General features: G+C 47.4%; 1 protein-coding gene across 2 annotated transcripts; it reads right to left on the bottom strand.

Annotated features, from left to right (window-relative positions):
- Window positions 1-29: 29 nt before the first annotated feature.
- Window positions 30-16,146, bottom strand: LOC8024501. Of its 2 annotated transcripts, none has more exons than XM_029991254.3 (9): window positions 15,715-16,146; window positions 15,108-15,223; window positions 14,103-14,155; window positions 10,558-10,621; window positions 9,532-9,668; window positions 5,871-5,952; window positions 4,772-4,957; window positions 3,174-3,272; window positions 30-2,516 (listed from the first exon to the last, which is right to left on the bottom strand). In XM_029991254.3, the coding sequence occupies exons 1-9, from the start codon at window positions 15,741-15,743 to the stop codon at window positions 2,170-2,172; spliced, it is 1,113 nt and encodes a 370-aa protein (XP_029847114.1). In that variant the 5' UTR covers window positions 15,744-16,146; the 3' UTR covers window positions 30-2,169. The 2 variants fall into 2 exon arrangements, with proteins under 2 accessions (XP_029847114.1, XP_040061492.1); XM_040205558.1 differs by lacking the exon at window positions 15,715-16,146 and adding an exon at window positions 15,436-15,562.
- Between the last annotated feature and the right edge of the window lie 2,065 nt (window positions 16,147-18,211).

Here is an 18,211-nt window from a genome sequence, read left to right on the forward strand (position 1 = left end):
TTGGTCAAATGCACACACCAACACAGATATTGGTATTCACCATCATTTTTATTAAAAACAACAAAAAAACACTGATACCATGCCAAATATACTTCATAAAAAATTGTTTTTAGTACCCCTATGGAGTACAATAAATGCTTATTGGTATTTTAAAACTGTAGGACAGAAGGAAAATCGGACTAAAAGCTGAAAGCATCCCTAAAACAAAGGCCTTTATTACCAAAACCTAGACACTAGATATACATAAAACAAACACACACCATCATTTCTCTTATCTTTCACAAACACCCAACAGCTATCACAGTTTTTAAGTGTCAAAGCTTTAAGGGCAAGAAAACCATGTTAAAAATAAATATTTTGAAAGTGGCTGCTGGCAATGGTTTCACGTGTGATCAGGTGTTCAAATTTGAAGACATGCAAAACTAAGTCTAAAGAAATCATGAATATGAAAAATACCATACACAAATTCATTTCAACTAGTAAAACACACTAAACCAAAATTTAAATGAAAAGAAATTCCTACACATTGCAACCTTTACAGTTCCCTACAAAAAAAAATTGTAATTTCAATTCAATTGCTTAATGGAAGAGGGTTGATCCAGGGCAACAAAGCTATCAACAAATTGCTATAAAACGTGAAGAAACACAAAATATAAAATGCCTAAGAGAAAATTCGAATGGTGCTCTCGGAGCGCTTTAACCCTTTCCCGAAGCTCAAATCCTTAGCTCGCTAAAGCTGCGTAAGTGCACTTTCGGAAGAGGGTGAGGGCACCCCCAGAGGCACCACTCGAACTCGTGGTAAGCAGACAGTACTGGGCAGTGACACGACGATTGTGCTGGGGTTAGAAGTGCATCAGAGCTGATTAGTTCGGCACGTTCGCCGACGTCTCGTAGAACACCGTCAAAATGTAAACTCCGACTTTCGGAGGAGACGTGCTGGCACGGAACAGAACTGCAAGCACCGAAAACTTTGCACCGGCACCCCCTTCGCAGTTCTCTGTCCCGAAACAGCATGCCGTCCCAACGGCGACCGAGACGACATTCAGACTAAACAGACACTTGGGGAAATGAGGGAAAACCCCGGTGGAGAGTCGCTTGTCGCAAAGATGTTTTTGAAAGAGGATGAGCCGTAAATGCCTTCTCCAACCACCCACGCACGCATTCATTCACGCATGCTTACGATAAAAGGACCGACGCCGCCGTTCCGACGAACACCCCGGGCACCTCCTTCCCCCGTTCTTCCTTCGATCGTGTACTATTCATGGAGGCATCGACGTTGATGGCGTCCAGCAAGGCTCTTTACCGTTGTATCCGATGACGGAGAACGGCAATTTAGAATTAAAAACCGACGAAGTATGATCCATGCGTTAACTCCTAAAGCCGATCCAACCACAGGGCTGCTGGCACCCTTTGTTAGGTTCCCCAAGATGCGCCAAGGCAGAGAAAAACACTGAACACAGGCAGGAGACAGGACTCCCCGGCCCCTCACAGCCAACCTGGTATTAGAGGTACATAATGAACAACGTTCCAGAAAGGTTGAAGTGGATGCCGATCAAAAGTACCCTGCTTCGAAGTCTAGGGGAGATCCCAGAGACGGGAAACGAGAGGCAGTCTTCCCTAAAAGTTTTAAAGAGAAGAGAAGCTAGAGATCACCATTCGCCTGTTGGGGAAAGCCAGCCCAGATAAGTCATTCCTAAAAAAATTCAGGGGGCGACAGCACCATGGAAAACCTGAAGCAAAAAGCCAACTGGAATTTAAAAAAACAATAAACTTTGGAAGGCTCTCGTCAATCGACACCATCAACATTCTGGGGACAGGTAACGGGAAATGCACGTTTTAACAAAATCATAGGGTGAATTTGCCCATTTCATTTTCTAGGGACAGTGGAAAGATTGTGCTTCCCTAAAACCCAAGGGGAAAACGAAATGGGGCACCTCTTCCCCCAAAATATTAGGGAAGACTGGCAGGAGTTTCCCTACGTGCAAGACCCGAGAGACAGCCATTCGGGGACAGTCTCTCCTAAAGGTCCCCGCCGGAAAAAAACGGCTGGGGCCGAGCCAGAGCGGCCTTTCGAAACCGGGCAGTCGGGGGAAGACCAGACGAGACGGGGGAGGCACAGGCGTCGGTCCTTCCCTAAAAGAGCGGCGGCTCCCGCGGCGGGGCGAGGGGTCATCCCAGCCTCGCCGCCCCCATGGCGGCGGAGAGCCGGTCTTCCTCCTCCCCGTCCGAGCCCCACGCGGGGGGCCAGGGGCTGGGGGGGCAAGCGGCGGGGGGGTCCCTCGGGAGGAGCCAGTCGGGGTTGTTGTTGCCGCCGGGGGGACGGGAAGGCAGCTGCTGGGGCACCGGGGGGGGCCTCGCCAGGCCCCGGCCCCCCCCGAATGCGGGGGCGGGGCAGGAGGGAAGCACCACGCGCTGCCGTACCGAGCCGAAGGCCGCCTCGTCGCCTCCGGGGACGTGGTAGGGCTGCCCGGTGGTGGGGTCGTAGTAGCCGGGGGTGTACGGCGGGGGCGGCTCTTCTGTGAGAGTGAGGGACGAGGACAGGCTATTGGCGAAGAAAGCCGCACCTCAAACTCGGCCATAACTAGAGGACTAAGTCTAGATTCATATTAACCTAGAGTCACCCTAAAGCTAATCTCTCCGATATGAAGCCCCTACTATCTCTCTCCCCGACAACCACCGACAGGGAAAGTGCAAAGCATCTCTTCCGCATTCCTAGCCACCAACTCGCTGCCCTTCGTCATGCCTTGGCTGCGCATGCACAGTCAGAGCTTCTGAGAGGACGAAGCGCTGTCGAAGCTGAGAGGCTCGCAATCATAAGCAAGACCACAGACGAACAATACGCGTGGCTTGCACGCGACTCAAACCACGATGGTGGTCCTTCCAACTTGTTCTTGACGAGAAAAACAATTTTTTTTTCTTCTCTCAGCATGCTATTGCAAAGGTCGCCTAGAAATGCCTGTAGTCAATAAAAACACTAACAGTGTTTTTATTGACTCAATTTGATGAGCACGCTGCCTCATTTACTGTTACTACAAGCACGTCTGTTTTCCTTAAACCCCCTGCCATCTCCCGATGCCAAATTTAGAACACAGAGTTCCACTTCGAGTGAGCTCCCATCCCGAAATGACGGCAAGGACGCCGGCACGATGGCAACCCACAGTCGGTGCACTCACCGACGGAGGGGCAGTGAGGGATGAGTCGGTACTGGTACAGGTGGTACTGGTCCACACGATCTTTTGCCTTCTGCACCGCCTGCTTCATGGCACCTGTGCCTGCACAACCAAAAGAAAAAAAACGGCAAATAGCTTTCTTAATGTGGTTCAGAACAGAACAAAACCCTTGGAGTCAAATGCATCCCAGAAAGGTGGTTCAGAAGGTTGTGTCTGTTGCATTCAGAGTGACCAAAACGACAAGGTCGACGGAACAACTCTTTCCCGTACAGATCACGGCAAGCGATGAGAGAAGCAGCTTCGTGACACAACCACAAGACACACCTGTCCCCACCATCGCTGCCGTTGCGGTTGCTTTCAGGACGCAACCGATGGAAATACGTGAAGTAGCCTCAACACCTCTGTAAATCATTCCGCTTAAAGGGGCGATGCAATGATTTTTGTATTTTGCGCAAATACCGCTTAGAATGGATCCCTGACGCTAGTGACCTGTGAAACACCTGTTCGTTTTTCACCACACGCAATCGAAATCGCAGAAAAACGAAAGAAAAACGAGCAGCCTTCGCCCTCACAAACTCGCAGCCAGGACAAGCGGCCACATGATCTGGAGCCGATTATATGCCACCAATATTGCTCATAGCCACACGCTGGGGTTAGCAACGCACAGGACATGAGCTGAGTTGCAGACTTTGTTATGGTTCGGCTATTGTAGTCATTGCAGCGATTGGACACGGGCCACTACCTGAATGGTTCTCGAGCTATAGATTATCACGAGCCCAAATCGAGTGCCGACGAAATGCTCGAGTCCAATCTATGAGCCTCATTCAAATATCGTCACTCGGCGGTCCTGCGACCGCCCAGCTGCGTCATCAAGTTTTGTGAAGGAGAGAGTGACTGAAAACGCTCGCTTTTGTCCTTGAAATTACACCGCAACAAAGGAGTTTTTTGGCCAGTGGCATTGCGTGCGAGTATCCTTGAGTCCCACTAATGCCAGTAAGCTCATGTAAAGTGAAATGCATTCCAACTGGATATCGTGACACCGTCCTTTTAAGTATCTGTAGTAATAAAATTGCCAAAAAAAAAAAAAGTGAGCAAAGTGCATTAAGTGTTTGTGGCTAAAGACGCCACCACACATGTTAGTTTCTGAAAATGCATAGACACCTCGTACAATGACAGGCCAGACATCACCGGGTAGGAGCAGCATTCTTTATACGGTTATGCATGCTTTTAACAGTACCACACACAAATCGCAAGAGCGAGCATAGTCGGATATCGAGGCCTTCAACGGTCCTTATGGCTAGCTCGCTCAATATCATACAGTGAAGGCTTTTTCCCGCAAAAACCACGGCACTCTGGGTCAGCACTTGAAATAGCATTAACCTCGCTGCCACAGCCCTGACTTCTCGCAATGTAAACGATGACGCACTCGTGCAGTGCTACATCAGCTTTAGGCTACATTCGGGCAAATGACGCATCAGTATGCATTGTTCCTTGTGCTGATTTAGTGCTATAATGTATGTGTGAATTGACCTTAACTGCTTCCGTAGAAACAGGATTAAAATGCAGTTCCACAAACAACGCGGGCCACTAGAGCCACCCACCGGTGTACTTCATCTCGTGCAAGGCCATGTGGTGCACGTCCGGGATGTGGGCGGCAATGTCCCTCTGCGACTCAAAGATGATGGCACACTTGTTGGCCAGCTCCAGGTAGGCCTCGGACAGTTTGAGCAAGCCCTCCTTGACCCGGATCAGCTTGACTGCCTCGTTCTCCTGCACCTTCTCCATGGCTGCACAATGGTCCATCGATTGGACGATTAATGAAAAGACTGGCTGATCATTTAATAAATTAATCACATCATTCGACTAATTGAACTATCAATTTTCCATCATTGACTCATCATTCGACTAATTGAACTATCAATTGTCCAGCAAATCAAATGGGTCATTGACTGATCAAATGATTGACTCCTAGGCTGGTTTGGCGACCAATCAATCAATTCATCAGTCAATCAAGTGATTGGCTCAGACATTGATTGGTTCACCAACCAAATGATTGAATGGCTCATTGACAATTAATTTATTGGTTCAAAGACCATACAACTGAAGGAGCTACCAATCAACCAAATGAGTGAATGTGTGGTTCTGTCGGGTTCAGGTTCCGGCTCTCGGCAACTTTCTGGTTTGGTTGTACTGCAGCTAAGGCCTTCCACTGACACAAAACCTAAAGAAACCTTGTAGCTTCAAAGATACTTTATGGCTTCAAAGAAGTAACTCTCTGACGCTGCAAATACAATGATACCAGCCTTGGAATTCTTCGAGGGTTTGACCTGGGAATGTGTACAAGTTTCTTAGTTGTTCAACTCAACATATTTCACTGCACTTTTAATTTCACTGCAAGGTGCAGTTAGCAGCTACACCTGGGATTCAGAAACTCCCCTTAACAGAAGGAAAAAGAATTTTGGGGGGACGCTGGTGTTTGCACAGCGTAAGGTCGATCGGCCGTTGAGGTACGTCGAGACTGCTCTACGCCGTAAGCGAGAAATTTAGCCAGTGAAGTATCGCTGCTATCCCGGGGTCTTTTATGCGCATCAGGCAGCAGTGACACACGACCACGTGCCGGCACGACGCTCATCCAGATCGAAACGAAGAAGACAACTTGCCCAAACTCGAACTAGATGCCTCCCAAAAGTGTCCACTCACCTTCATACTGGGCCAGGTCCTTAGCTCTCTCTGCCTGGGCCAGCTTCAGCTCCAAGTTACTGATCTCTTCCACCGTCGCCTTCTGTTGAATAGACACAGGCACAAACGCGATGATGGTTAACTGAACGAGCAAGCAGGCTTTGCTTGATCGACTCGTGCATGCGAGACACGGTCGTCATCTTCATTCTAAAAGTGATTGTGCCATTGCCCCGGGAGCTTTTTAGATTCTCAAAAATTGCTTAATGCTCTAAAATAAAAAAAAAATAAAAATATAAAAAAAAAAAATAAAGATGATGCGACAAAGGTTATATCTTGTTTCACTTTTCGTGCGACCACAGCTGCGATCCAATGGAGATAACCAAGCGACGCCAAATCGTTAAAACACTTTGGTGCAAAATGTAAAGATGGCAAAATTTGTTTGCAGCAGTGTCAAGAGTCTAAACTGTTGAATTGGACTGCAAAAGCCACCAGACCTCCCCACAACGCGCCGTCGGTGTGAACGACGAAGCCGGGAGGGGAATTGTGCCCGTTGATAACGCCACGTGCATCACTTCGTGGATTTATCTCCTGCACGAGTGCCGTTTTAGGCAACAGTTCCCGGAAGGGTCCCCTTTCCCCTGGAGGGAGTCTAGATGGGTGCATCCCATGCATTGCAGCCGTTTTGGAACGGTGCATCCAGAACCCCGTCTTGGGGGGGGGGGGGGGGGGGGGGGGAATTTGTAAGTATACTATTCTCCCATTCGACGGAGTGGTGCTCCACGTTCAGAGTACAAGTGTGCCGGCTAGGGTATGACCTATACTATTTTGAACCCTTGCTTTTGAGTACCGAGCCTTCTACCACCTGGCAGGTTGGTAATCGGTTCTATTTGGGGAAGGGGAGTCTACCCATGTCAAATTTCCCTTTGAGAAGGGGGGGGGAGGGGCGACTTAGTTTGGGGGGGGGCGGCCACCCCCGTCGCTTTCCCCTTTGGATCCACCCTGGGCGGAGCGGAGCCGCGGACATCGGGGGTCCTTACGGGCTAAGATCACTGGAGACGCTTCACAGGGACACAGAGTCGAAACTTAAAATATACCTCTCACATTCAGAAATAAGTTAAACACGATCAACTCTATCTGCTAATGGTAATTGCACGCTGCTATTTTGAAGGGATGGCTATATTTTTTGTGCCAAAGGACCGATTCCAGCGAGCGCTCGAAGACCATACATTGGGGAACGTCACGTAATGCGGGATGCGTCCCGGGAGACGTGACGCAATCTGGCCCAGCACGGGCAAAACTGCTTGGAGGCTGGCAAGCTTACGAGCTCTGCCGCTGGGCGTCATCAACTTGCTACGACCTGGCCGTTTTTAGTTGCCGCTCCTCCAGGGGTGGATTTACTGGGGAGGGGACAACCACGCCCGCCTAAAGGCCCCCCAAGGTCAACTTTGTTTTTACTGAAAAAATTCATACACATTTGCCAAAGGTTTTAGTTTTTGGTGAATTAGCAAATATCAGGTCAACAAAACAGAATTAGGCAACGTTTCGGCCGTAACGTTGTATCTCAGCAAGCCTAACTCATAAATCTGCCCCTGCTCTCCCCGCAGGAGTTGAATAGACCGGGAGGGGAGACTACTGTATTATCCGGTGTATAAGTCACAGTTTTTTTTTTTTTTTCGAACATTTTTCCTTTGTGCGACTCATACAACAATGCAACTCCTGCAATGCGAAAAAAAATAAAAAATTGTATATAAGATTTTTTATTTTTTTTGAGGCGTGACATGATTTTTTTTTTTATGGTACATTGCGCTTTGTGTTTTGTGGAGCACCATAACTACGTAGCCATAGGTGGTGTTTGCCTCTTCAGGAGGCACTGCTGTTGCCACACTATTCTAGGGAGGCTCTAGTGAAGGTGTGTGCAACTCAAATCCTGGAGAGTGTTTGCAATTTAATGGCGGCACCCAGGGAGAGGATTGGGAAAGGATATGCGCCAATGTTGCCTGCACGAGAGCAGACGCCCGCTCTGTTGCAACTCTGTTGCCCCATGCACCTTTCCTCCTCTCGCCTCCCGTTGCAGGCAACGAATGCCTTGGCGTAGCCTTTCTCGCTCCGGGAATTGCCAACGTCGAGAGGAGGAAGCAGGGTTGCCAGACAAGCAGCAACGTCCAAGATGGCGGAATTTACCATTTTTCGCGTTGAACAAATACTTATCCTATCGGAATAAAACTGGTGGCTATAGAAAAATAATCAATTTTACCTTGCATAAATTATTCAAGCACATTAATGGGCTCTTATGACCAGAGTTAGGAAATAAAACGACCCTTTGCTCCGCAGACTCGCAGCAAAATTTAGCAACAGAATGGCGTCCATATCCCGTGATCCCCGATCTACCAGTTGCACCCACCCTCACCGGAATGCGAGATATTTTAATTTTTATTGTTTCCCCAAAGTGGCTGTCTTGCCTATGTGGATAGACAAGACAGTGAGAATCAAGCATTTACAGCATGTTACTGATATATCCTAGTCAAGCCATGGTTCCATATTCTTTTGCTTCAGTCCAGTAACACTGAAAAGTAAGTGGGCTGGTATACACGCATTGCAGAATATTATCTCATGTCTTTCTTAGTTTCCGCTCGATAAGCAGTTTTTTTGTGTCATGCTCCACCTGTGTTGCTACATGTAAAAGGAAGGATCGTGGCTAGCCGATCTTTTAGACGTACCAAAAAAAGTATGTCAAGGTTCATCTTTCTGCCTCGATGCTCGCGTCGTCTCCGGGACTTGGCCTAGGCTAGGCCTAGTGCTTCAAAGTTTGGATCGCGAGTGTGTCTAGCGCCTTAAACTTTTGTTTGCTCGAATAAAGTCGACTACCCTCTCATTTTGCACATTTTACGTCCGTTTGCTGCGAAACACTAGGTTGCCCCCCTCAGACAGCACCATACTATGAGCATTTCTCGCGAGTCAAAATGTGCGTCAAACGGTGAGTGCGATCTAGCAATTGTGTGAAACTTCGATTTCACGATACCAATGCGCGTAAACTAAAGAACTCATCACGTGAATCATGCAAAGAGGTGCAACTTATACAAAGGTGCGACTTATATACCAACTTTTCCACGAAAACGGCTCAATATACGGATGTGCGACTTACACAAGGGTGCGACCTATAGTTCAGAAAATACAATAATCTGGTCCAACAGGATTCACGCGAACGCAGCTTGATGATGTACTTCTAAGGAGTGGCGCTGCTTTTATGTTTGTAGTGATGTAACGACATTCGGTTTATTGCTTTTAAATAATGTTTTGATGTCTTTTCGAGCAAAATATTTGGTGTCTCCGTGGTGTGGCCAGAAGGTGGTTGACATTTAGAGGATAAAATGGGTGCTAGAATTTATTTGCGGCATCGCTTTCAGATACACGCAGGAGCAGGAAAAACATCATCGTTTTACTATCCTCATTTTGTACACGCTTAGCGAAAAACGCTGGCGCCGGACATTGGATAAGAAAACAAACGAAGTTGACAAACGCTCGACCAATTTTAAGTCGTCGCAACAAACGGGCGCGCCCAACCTGTCGTCTGCTTCCTCTCTCGGCTTCTCTTCCCCGTTCCTTTCTTTCGGTGTCCCCAATGTCGGCGCTTGCGACCTGCTGTATTCTGCTACAGTCTTTGTTCCCCCGCACCAAAACCCACCTTAGAGGCCTTCTTGAGCTCCTTCTTGATCTTGAGCTCTTTCTGCTCGCACAAGACCAGGGCGTTGCGGGCCTGGTCCACCTGCTTCTCCCCCTCCAGGATCAGGTCGAAGTGGTGCTTGAAGGCCTTCAAGTGCTCTGCCAACCACGTTTACAAAAAGCAGGTTAGGGGATTAGTGAAAGAAGTCTAGAGAGGCGCTGCAATCCGTAAGATTGGCGGGGTCGACGATTCATTGAGGGTCGGAATTTTAGAGCGAAATAGGAGAGGAGTGTTTGTATAGCCAGCGACGGGTTAAAGGTTCAGTGGAAGCTCCTTGCAGTTCTTTCCGCTTTAGCAGAGCGAACCCCGGAGAGGAGGTGACCCCTCCAGCGTTCGCTCTGTTGAAGTGGAGGGCTGTGTGAGAAGCACTCAACCACTTTCTGCGATAGTCTATTTATGGTCATAGCTCAGTTTATGGGCTCTAAGCAGCCTAAAAAACCAAACATTACATTCACGCGAGAACAATTTTTTTATTAAAACTGATATAAAAAATTGACCACCTCAAAACTATCACAGACACCAGACGGCACCATCAAACTGACGGGGAGAAGCCCTTCTCCTCGTCCGAAGATGCTTCTATAGTCGGAACCCCAGATAAACCTTTAAAAAAGGATTAAATGTGCACCACGAAACATTGCCATTTGCCCTGTTTAGATGAGACATTGATAGCTACCAAGTGATAAATATCAATAATGCCCATTGCTAGAGTTTGTATATTACAGCATCTGTCTTGCTCGTATTGTATATTGATGCACACAGTCTGCTGTTGGCCACCTGGTCCCACATAGAATTCAACTTTGCTTTTGTGGGCCAGCATGCCTGTGTATGTTAGGAGCGATACAAAGGAATGACGATGATGGTGGCGGCTGTGGGGACGATGATGATTATCATCACAATTATTTACATCTTGTTTCCAGACTCATTTAGCTATGTGCTTCTTAATGCGATAGGTGCAACAATACGAGACAGAAAAAATTGTTTACCTACCGACAAAGTCCCTCTGCACATCTGTCCAAAAGGTGTTCAGCTCAGCCAACTGGGACATCACGTCCTGCAGAAAAAGAATGCATTAGAATGTTTTTTTTTTTAGTTGGGGTCTCAGGTTTCTTTGAAACCTGAGGACTCCAACTAAAACAGAAATTCCCAGGGGTCAAAGCGCTAAAGTTTTTGACAACGACCGACTGAGACGAGACCGGTTTCTAAGCCTCTTCTGACGGCTTACGACCGGCTGGATTGCTGTCAATCGTAAGCCATCACAAGAGGCCTAAAAACCGGTCCTGTGTCAGTCGGTCGTAGTCAGACGCAAGTGTGTGCGAATGGGCCTCGAGGGTTTACAGCACCCTGGAAACCGGTCACGGACCGTTTTGGCGCAGTTCTTTGCTTGCTCCTTCTTTCTGCTTAAAATCTAACTTTCTACAACACACACGTTACGGATGTGTACTGTAAATGGCTCCATTTTTTTGCAAAGTGCAACTTTCAGGAATATGCTTTTGCGGGTTTCAAAGTCTTACGGTTATTAGTGATATGCCATGGTTCATTAGCATGGGCTGATATTTGCCTCGAGATTCTATCAAGATGGCTCATGCGGTGAAAAGCAGAACTAAGCTTTTTTTTTAACACTCACTTGGAGCAAGACGAATGCTACGCACACGAGGCCGAAGCCATAGGAGGCGCCAATGCAGCGCTCGCCATGGAGGCACCTCCCATGGCCGAAGCCATGGGAGGCGCCAATGCAGCCCTCGCGCACTGGAATCAACTGCTAAGAGCTCGTGGTCTGTATCCTTGCCCGTGCTTTGTGCCATTAGTGTGGATGCTTTGTCTCCTCCCGCATTGTGGACAGATGAAATTACCACGTGCCTCATAGACAGGGGTCGGAGTTTTCGGTTTAAACCGATTAAAGGAGCTGTGCAACGATTTTAATGTTGAAAGAATTGGCATTTTCTGCTTTTGATATTGTTCATTGTGTCACAAATGGCAGAAAACACACCTCCTTTCATCGAAATGTTGCGATTCCGCCGCGTAATAGCGAGGCAGAACTTAGAATATTTCCCGACCTGCAGCCACGAGCGGCGGCCATGCGAAACAAGCGGCGTGACGTCACTTGGGTGGTTGTAAAAAAAATAGCAAGTTGTGCGAATACCTCCTCGATAAAAGGTAACTTTTCTATAAATCTTGTCGTTGCAACATATATATAAATGCGTCAAAACCCTGGTATCATCGACAAAACTTTTATTATACGGAGTTTTAGTGGCGCCATCTATCCTAGGTCCACAAAACCACGAATAGCCGCCAGAAGCCAGAGGGGGGGGGGGGGGGGGGGGGGGGGCGGAACAGCGCCGGACGGGCAAGGACGGGTATGGCCGGACCCGGATGAGACTTTCCTCCTTTCACCGTATATTTCGCAGGGCGCCCGCCAGCACGTGGTCACGCGGTCGCGAGCGGATGAGTTCTCGCTGCTCGTTGGTGGCTCTAAAGAGAGAACGTTTCCGGAACCCCGCGCCTACTCTAGTGACGTCACTGCGCACGTGACCCGGAAGACGATGTACGAGTTGAGAGGCGGCAAAAACCTGGATCTTTCTTATTTTTTTAAAATAAAAACTAGGGTATCCAGGCAAAATCTGTTTTCTGTAGTTCACTGCAGAAGTGTCAGGCATCAACTTCCACAACTATTTAAGCAAAGCCCTGAAATTGTTGCACAGCTCCTTTAAAACCGATAGAAGTAAGCCGAATACATTTTCGGAAATTCGGTTTTAACCGAAAAAGGTCAGTTTGTAGGTTCGGCGTGTTCTGTTTAAACCGATAAAAGTATGTCTAATTCGCTCCATAATATTCGGTTTTAACCGAAAAAGGCCAGTTTTTTAGGGCCGCATTGAGGTGGGTGAGGGCGAAGAGAGAGAGGGCTTTGCAAGGTTCGACATTGTGCGACGTCTTCGTGACTGCCCTCTTCCAAGGTTCAACATGCAACAAAAGAGGTTTTGGATTGGCCTTTGTGGGACATCTGTGTCCTTCCTGTGATCGGGCTTAGTGTGTCAACTTCCCGGTCCCCCAAGAAAAGTTTTGATGTGGGCTAGTATAAGGTTTTTCGCTTCATGCCCTTCAGAGGACATTGAGGAAAGCTGTCAATACCTTTCTTAATGCCCTCTCTTAAACTTCCCTATAGTTAAAAACATAAATACAATGGATTTTTTTTTTTTTTTTTGCCATTTTGCTGGTTTCTGTACGGTCATCACCTCTGACAGTCACAACGTCAGAATGGGAAGTAAAAAGAAGCACGCTGGAGATTATGCCTGCGAATTCCGCGATTTTGAGGTGTGTCCTGACGGAAGTTGTAGCGAAGACCGTGTAAGTATATGTGTCGGTATTCTTTGAGTGATCGCAAATATCACAGCTACAAGGATCATCTGATCCGGTGTCTGATGGCATTTCTTTCATATTCACAAAAAAAAAATGGTAAACTTTTGAGGAAATAAATATAAGCGCAAAAAAAAAAAGAAACGAAAATTGAATTTTAAACTAAACACCGAAAAAATTACGATAAATTTTGGAAAAATAAAAGCCAAAAACGATAGAACCCTATCAGGGCCATACACAGAAAAAAATTTCGGGGGGGGGGGGGGGGGGGGGGGGGGGGGGGGTTTCGAGGACAACGGCGGCCATTTTGTCTTATTTTCGCCTATGAATCATGTGCATCGGTGGCATATAATGGAGAGTTATAGCAAACCGAAGAACCGGTCCCGGTTTGGTACCCGGTAGCCGACCGGTGCCACTGCGCGTGCGCAGAGGTGGAGATTAAAATCGGCTGGCTGCAAGTGCACCGACCAGGGCCGTACCCAGAAAAAAATTTCGGGGGGGGGGGGGGGGGGTCAGAACCCCCTAACCCCCCCCCCCCCCACCTGGTTACGGCCCTGAACCCTATTCCTAGAGAACCATGAATAAACAAAAGCACGCTTCCACACCATTCAATCTGGGTCTCAAAGCCAATATCATCATAATCAATTGCACGCATCAGTCACTAAGTTTGTGAAAATTAAGTCATTAACAATAGTTCAAAGCTACTCGGCCAGAAGCTCGTTTGTCGTTGCCACAATTTGATTCTTTTGATTTTTCTTCGCAAAGCTTACTGACATAGTCATAAGAACCACGGTGTCGGCACACAGTTCTGGGGATCACCGTGCATGCTTCATATGCTATGCATGTTAGGGATTAATTTTATGCAGCATTTAGAAGTCGGAAAACCATTTACGGCTTTTTTAACAAGCGGGAACATTGCAAATTTTAGCTGAATAGACACAGACACGGCTCTAGGTGAACTAAACTTTTCCTCAACAGAACGGTAAATGCTGCAAATGAAAAATTAATGTGCTCGACTTGTGGACGCAATTAAAAAGAAGGGGGGGGGGGGGGGGGGGGGGCCGGGAAACGTAAGGACAAAGAGAAGACGAAGGTACACAGCGAGATAATACAACTGGCACAGATGTTGAGACTACTGGGAAAAATTCCTAGAAATGCGGGGTCTTTCAAATATCATTTACCTGGATCACCCGATTTTCATCGGCTTGAGCCCATAGCACCAAATCTTGAGAGACTGGAAATGAGAAAAAACTTTAAGTAGAATCAAATGGGTACAGGCACAAATTTCCTACCCAAGGCCGGGAGCCCTACGCAACAGTAGCTGAGATTGGAACCACTCGCAGCCATCTGCATGTTTATCCTTCCGACTCTTTTTTTGGCCAGCGCATATAAACAACAGAAACTGACAGCTAGGCTTCTTTCTATGACTTCTGGACGAGCACAGAAAGCAAGCAGGTGAAAGTCTGTGAAGTCAGCTAGAAATGCATTACCAATTATTTATATTTTTTATTTGTTTTGGCACTGAATTTACTGTCTTTTTTGTTTCTATTATCTCTTTCCCCGACGATGATATACGAGCACTAGAGCCACGCACTCTATCGTCCCACATTCAATAAAAGCTCTCTCTCTCTCTCTCTGCCCCCAAGCATTAACTAAAGAAGAAAAAAACCACAATCATCAATAACAAAGGCGATGTTTATTCACATTTGTACGATGCTCAGCTCGATATGTTAACGGAACTACCTGCACAGCGGAAAGTTATGCTTAAATCGTCTGAACACAACCTAGAAGAAAACGAGTAATTAGAGCAACACTGTTTTCTTAACAGGATATGCAACTTTGCCCGACTTTTGAAATGTTTGGGCCAGATTTTCAGCTACCATCCCTTTTTTCCAGGCTTATTTATATTTGTCCGTCCAATATCTGAATGGTTACCCACAGAAAAAAAAAACAAGGCGGAATTCCACTTGAACTCGAGTACCTTTCGCATATGGCGCGCTGCCAATGTTTTCATCTTTCTTTTTTTGAGCGCGTGTTGGCTGCTGGTGCCCGCGTCCGCAAGTGTAGCAATAAACTAATCTTGGAACAAGTCGAGCGGCTGCCAAGTGCGCGAAAACGGCATCGATTAGCGACAGACAATAACAATCCGCAGTACTGAGAACAAAGACGGCGAAAGGAACCAGTACCAGAATTTTGCGCCGTCAGGAAAGACTTCATGGCCAAGCGAATGTCCCTCAACTCCGAGATGACCAAGTTGAGATCGGCGTGCCCTCCGTTCAAAGCCTTGAGCCTCGCTCCACTCCTAAACACACAAAACAAAGAAAACAAAATCACCACATATTAAAACAAGCGATATATCGAACACGCAACTGTCAAACCCAGACATTGTCGCTTCCATCATAAGCTGACAGCATCTTTTTTTTTTTTTTATTTACTTTTCCTGTTTAACGGAAGGTTAGAGACAGCTCGTTCTTTCACGCTCTGCTAGACAAGTGACAAAATGTAACGACGGACCAGCCTTCCTCGCCAACATTTTGTTCTTGGTAGAAATCTAGCACTTCGTGCTCAGGCCGTGAAAACGGGAGATCGTTTGTCGCCGTTCGTGTAAAAACGGAGCGGCAAAGATTGTACGGTCTTGTGATCCGTTGACAACGGCGTACTGACGTGACTTTAGATTAGCTACGCTTCGTTTAGAAAAAAAGAAAATAATAACAGAGGTATTGTTGTGGACATGAAATGAAAAAGTTGTGAGGCGCTCCGGCGATTGAAAAAAATTGCGAGTATGGGACTCACCGTCGGATCGCCCTGCTTGCTCGGTCCATCGTCGGCGAACTTCAAGGACGCTCTTACGAAACAATAAGACCCCTCAGTTACACGGGAGGTACATTTTCACACCTGAGTGAAACCTGCAAGCGGCTGTGGAGATACGTATGTTCAAGGTCGATTTTGCGACTGTCTCCGCAAGTCTTCACCATTCACGGCGTTGATCAGCTGAAGGGGTAGGCCTAACGCTGCGTCCAGACACTGCGCGCTAGCTCGAAGGCATCGAATCGAAGCAACTGAGACACTTGTTGACACAAATTTAGCTGAATCGGCGCGCCATACCCCCCGTATGCAAGAACGTCGAACACTTATTCCAAACACAACCCCATCCTCTGGATTTAAAAAAACAAAATCACGAAAATACAAACAAGTACATTAGAAAGCCCCCTGCCGGTTTTCTTCGGTATTATGTGAAAGAAAAAAATGGGGCGTTTCTGGATATTTTTTATTAACCGCACAAAATACGCCCGCGAGAGACAGCAGTGTAAAACTAAAAAGGAATATCCATTGGTGACTCCTTAGGAAGCCGCTTCACTTTTGTTTTCGCTATGCCACACACCTGCACAATTTCACTCGCCCAGCATCCACACGCGTATTGGCTTCCGCCCCGTGACGTCATGTGCGTACTAATGCATAAATTACAAGCACGCAGCTGGTAATGCCGCTTTTGCCTTTTTGTTCTTAGCCCGAGACTGAGGCAGGAAAAGAGGAAAGTTTCAAAGTAGAAGAAAAAAAATGAACAGTCGAGGACACGTCTCTAACATAGCTCAATGGGCGCGTTCAGTAGCGCCTCCCTTGCCTCCGAACGGAGTGCCTCGAGTTGGAGTCATCGGAGCGCCTACTGAACGGCAAAAAAACCCGCGGCTCCAAGCCTGCTTCTACGCAACTTCCGCTTCCTCCCCTGCGCCAGACGGTCTCCGAATAAACTGGAAGCAGACGATGGCGAGCTCGATCGCTTTTATTTGACCCCGGTATTGAAGAAGTCTGGACAAGGTCGTTGAAGAAGAAGCGGGTGATTGTACACATCAGCGCTGCTGTTCGAAGCGATGCAACGCGATCGAGCCCTTCGCTTGGCGGTGCAAAGGCAGCTACTGTTATAAAAGCCGACAAAAAACGTCGTCAGCACACGCAAAATACAGAGCTCAGCGAATCTATCCCGCCGGTTGCGATACTTTTATACGGCCATAAGTTTGTTCTGCCCTTCGTAACGAACTTCCTATAAAATGTATTCGTATACACACGGGAAGTTCGGCCGCGCTCGGCGATCAAGGTTTTGTCGGCCGAAGCGAGCCTCAGCCAACGTGCACCCCGATTTAGCTACGCAAACAAAACATTAATCGGTATCATGCTCTGCGTGAGCGTCCAACCGGCTTCCAAAGTCGCGTTCATACCCTGTTTTGCTCTGTTGAGCGCGGACAGGACTATCGTCAATTACCGAGTTTCCGTGCAACGGTGATCAAGACACAGCGTCAAATGAACGTTTGCGTTGTTTATTAGCATATTCAAACCAAACAAAATACTGTCCAATGCATTTTCCAAAAGAGCCTTACCTGAAAAAGATATTCGAACGCGTTATTCGTCTTACCTAGAGCACTTTTCATTAACAGAAGCGAGCAAACCGCGCACCCGCGACAGAACCGAAGCAGTTTATCCCGCCATATTGTTTGTTTTTTCCTCTTTTAGCGCCGGAAATCGTCACCAGTCAGGAAATGACGTCATTTTAGCTCCTTTGACTCTACGTGCACCGTCTCCGGACTCGGTGCTTCGGAGCTTGACTCCGAAGCCCCGGAGTTACGTGCACCGGAAGTGACTTTTGGCCGTCCAGTGGAAGGAGTCAGTGACTCCTTGACTCCGGGGCCGCTACTGAACGCGCCCAATGGTGAACATCCTCCAGCTCGCCTGCGCAATCACTAAATGATCAGCTTTTGCCTTGTTCCGCGTATAACCGAGATTGGCCAAGGATCAGTCATGATTGGGCGATTTGGTTTGGATAGCAGTTTATCGCTTTTACGTTTTTTTTCTTAGTTCTGGCAGTTTCGCCAAAACCGGAAGTCAATGGCGTAGAATTTTTTATACGTGGCTTGCACATGACGTCATTTCCGATGCCATCCAGAGAAAAGGGGAAGGAGCTCCCATCTGATCAGGAACTCCTTTGTGCCTCCCGGATTTGCACAGGCATCGCTATTCTCCTCCCAGAAGGTTATAGAAGATTAACCTGTCACTCAAAATTCTTACAAAGGCAGCTTCCCCTCCCCATTTTACTTGGTGTTCAAAAGTATGCAATGTGACGTCAGTGCAAGGAGCCTATTAGCACAGAACCGAACAAATTTAAACGGAAGGATGTTCGCACCTCAAAGCAAACAATACTTCCTGCGACAATAGAGAATGTAGAACATCAATCAACACTGAAGTTTACATCCGTGGTTCCGTTTTCAGGGCCAGACGTAACAAGGCGACCAAAGCAAAC

This window comes from Ixodes scapularis, unplaced genomic scaffold, assembly GCF_016920785.2.
Source record: "Ixodes scapularis isolate PalLabHiFi unplaced genomic scaffold, ASM1692078v2 PGA_scaffold12__126_contigs__length_90152505, whole genome shotgun sequence".
Classification (NCBI taxonomy): Eukaryota; Metazoa; Arthropoda; class Arachnida; order Ixodida; family Ixodidae; genus Ixodes; species Ixodes scapularis.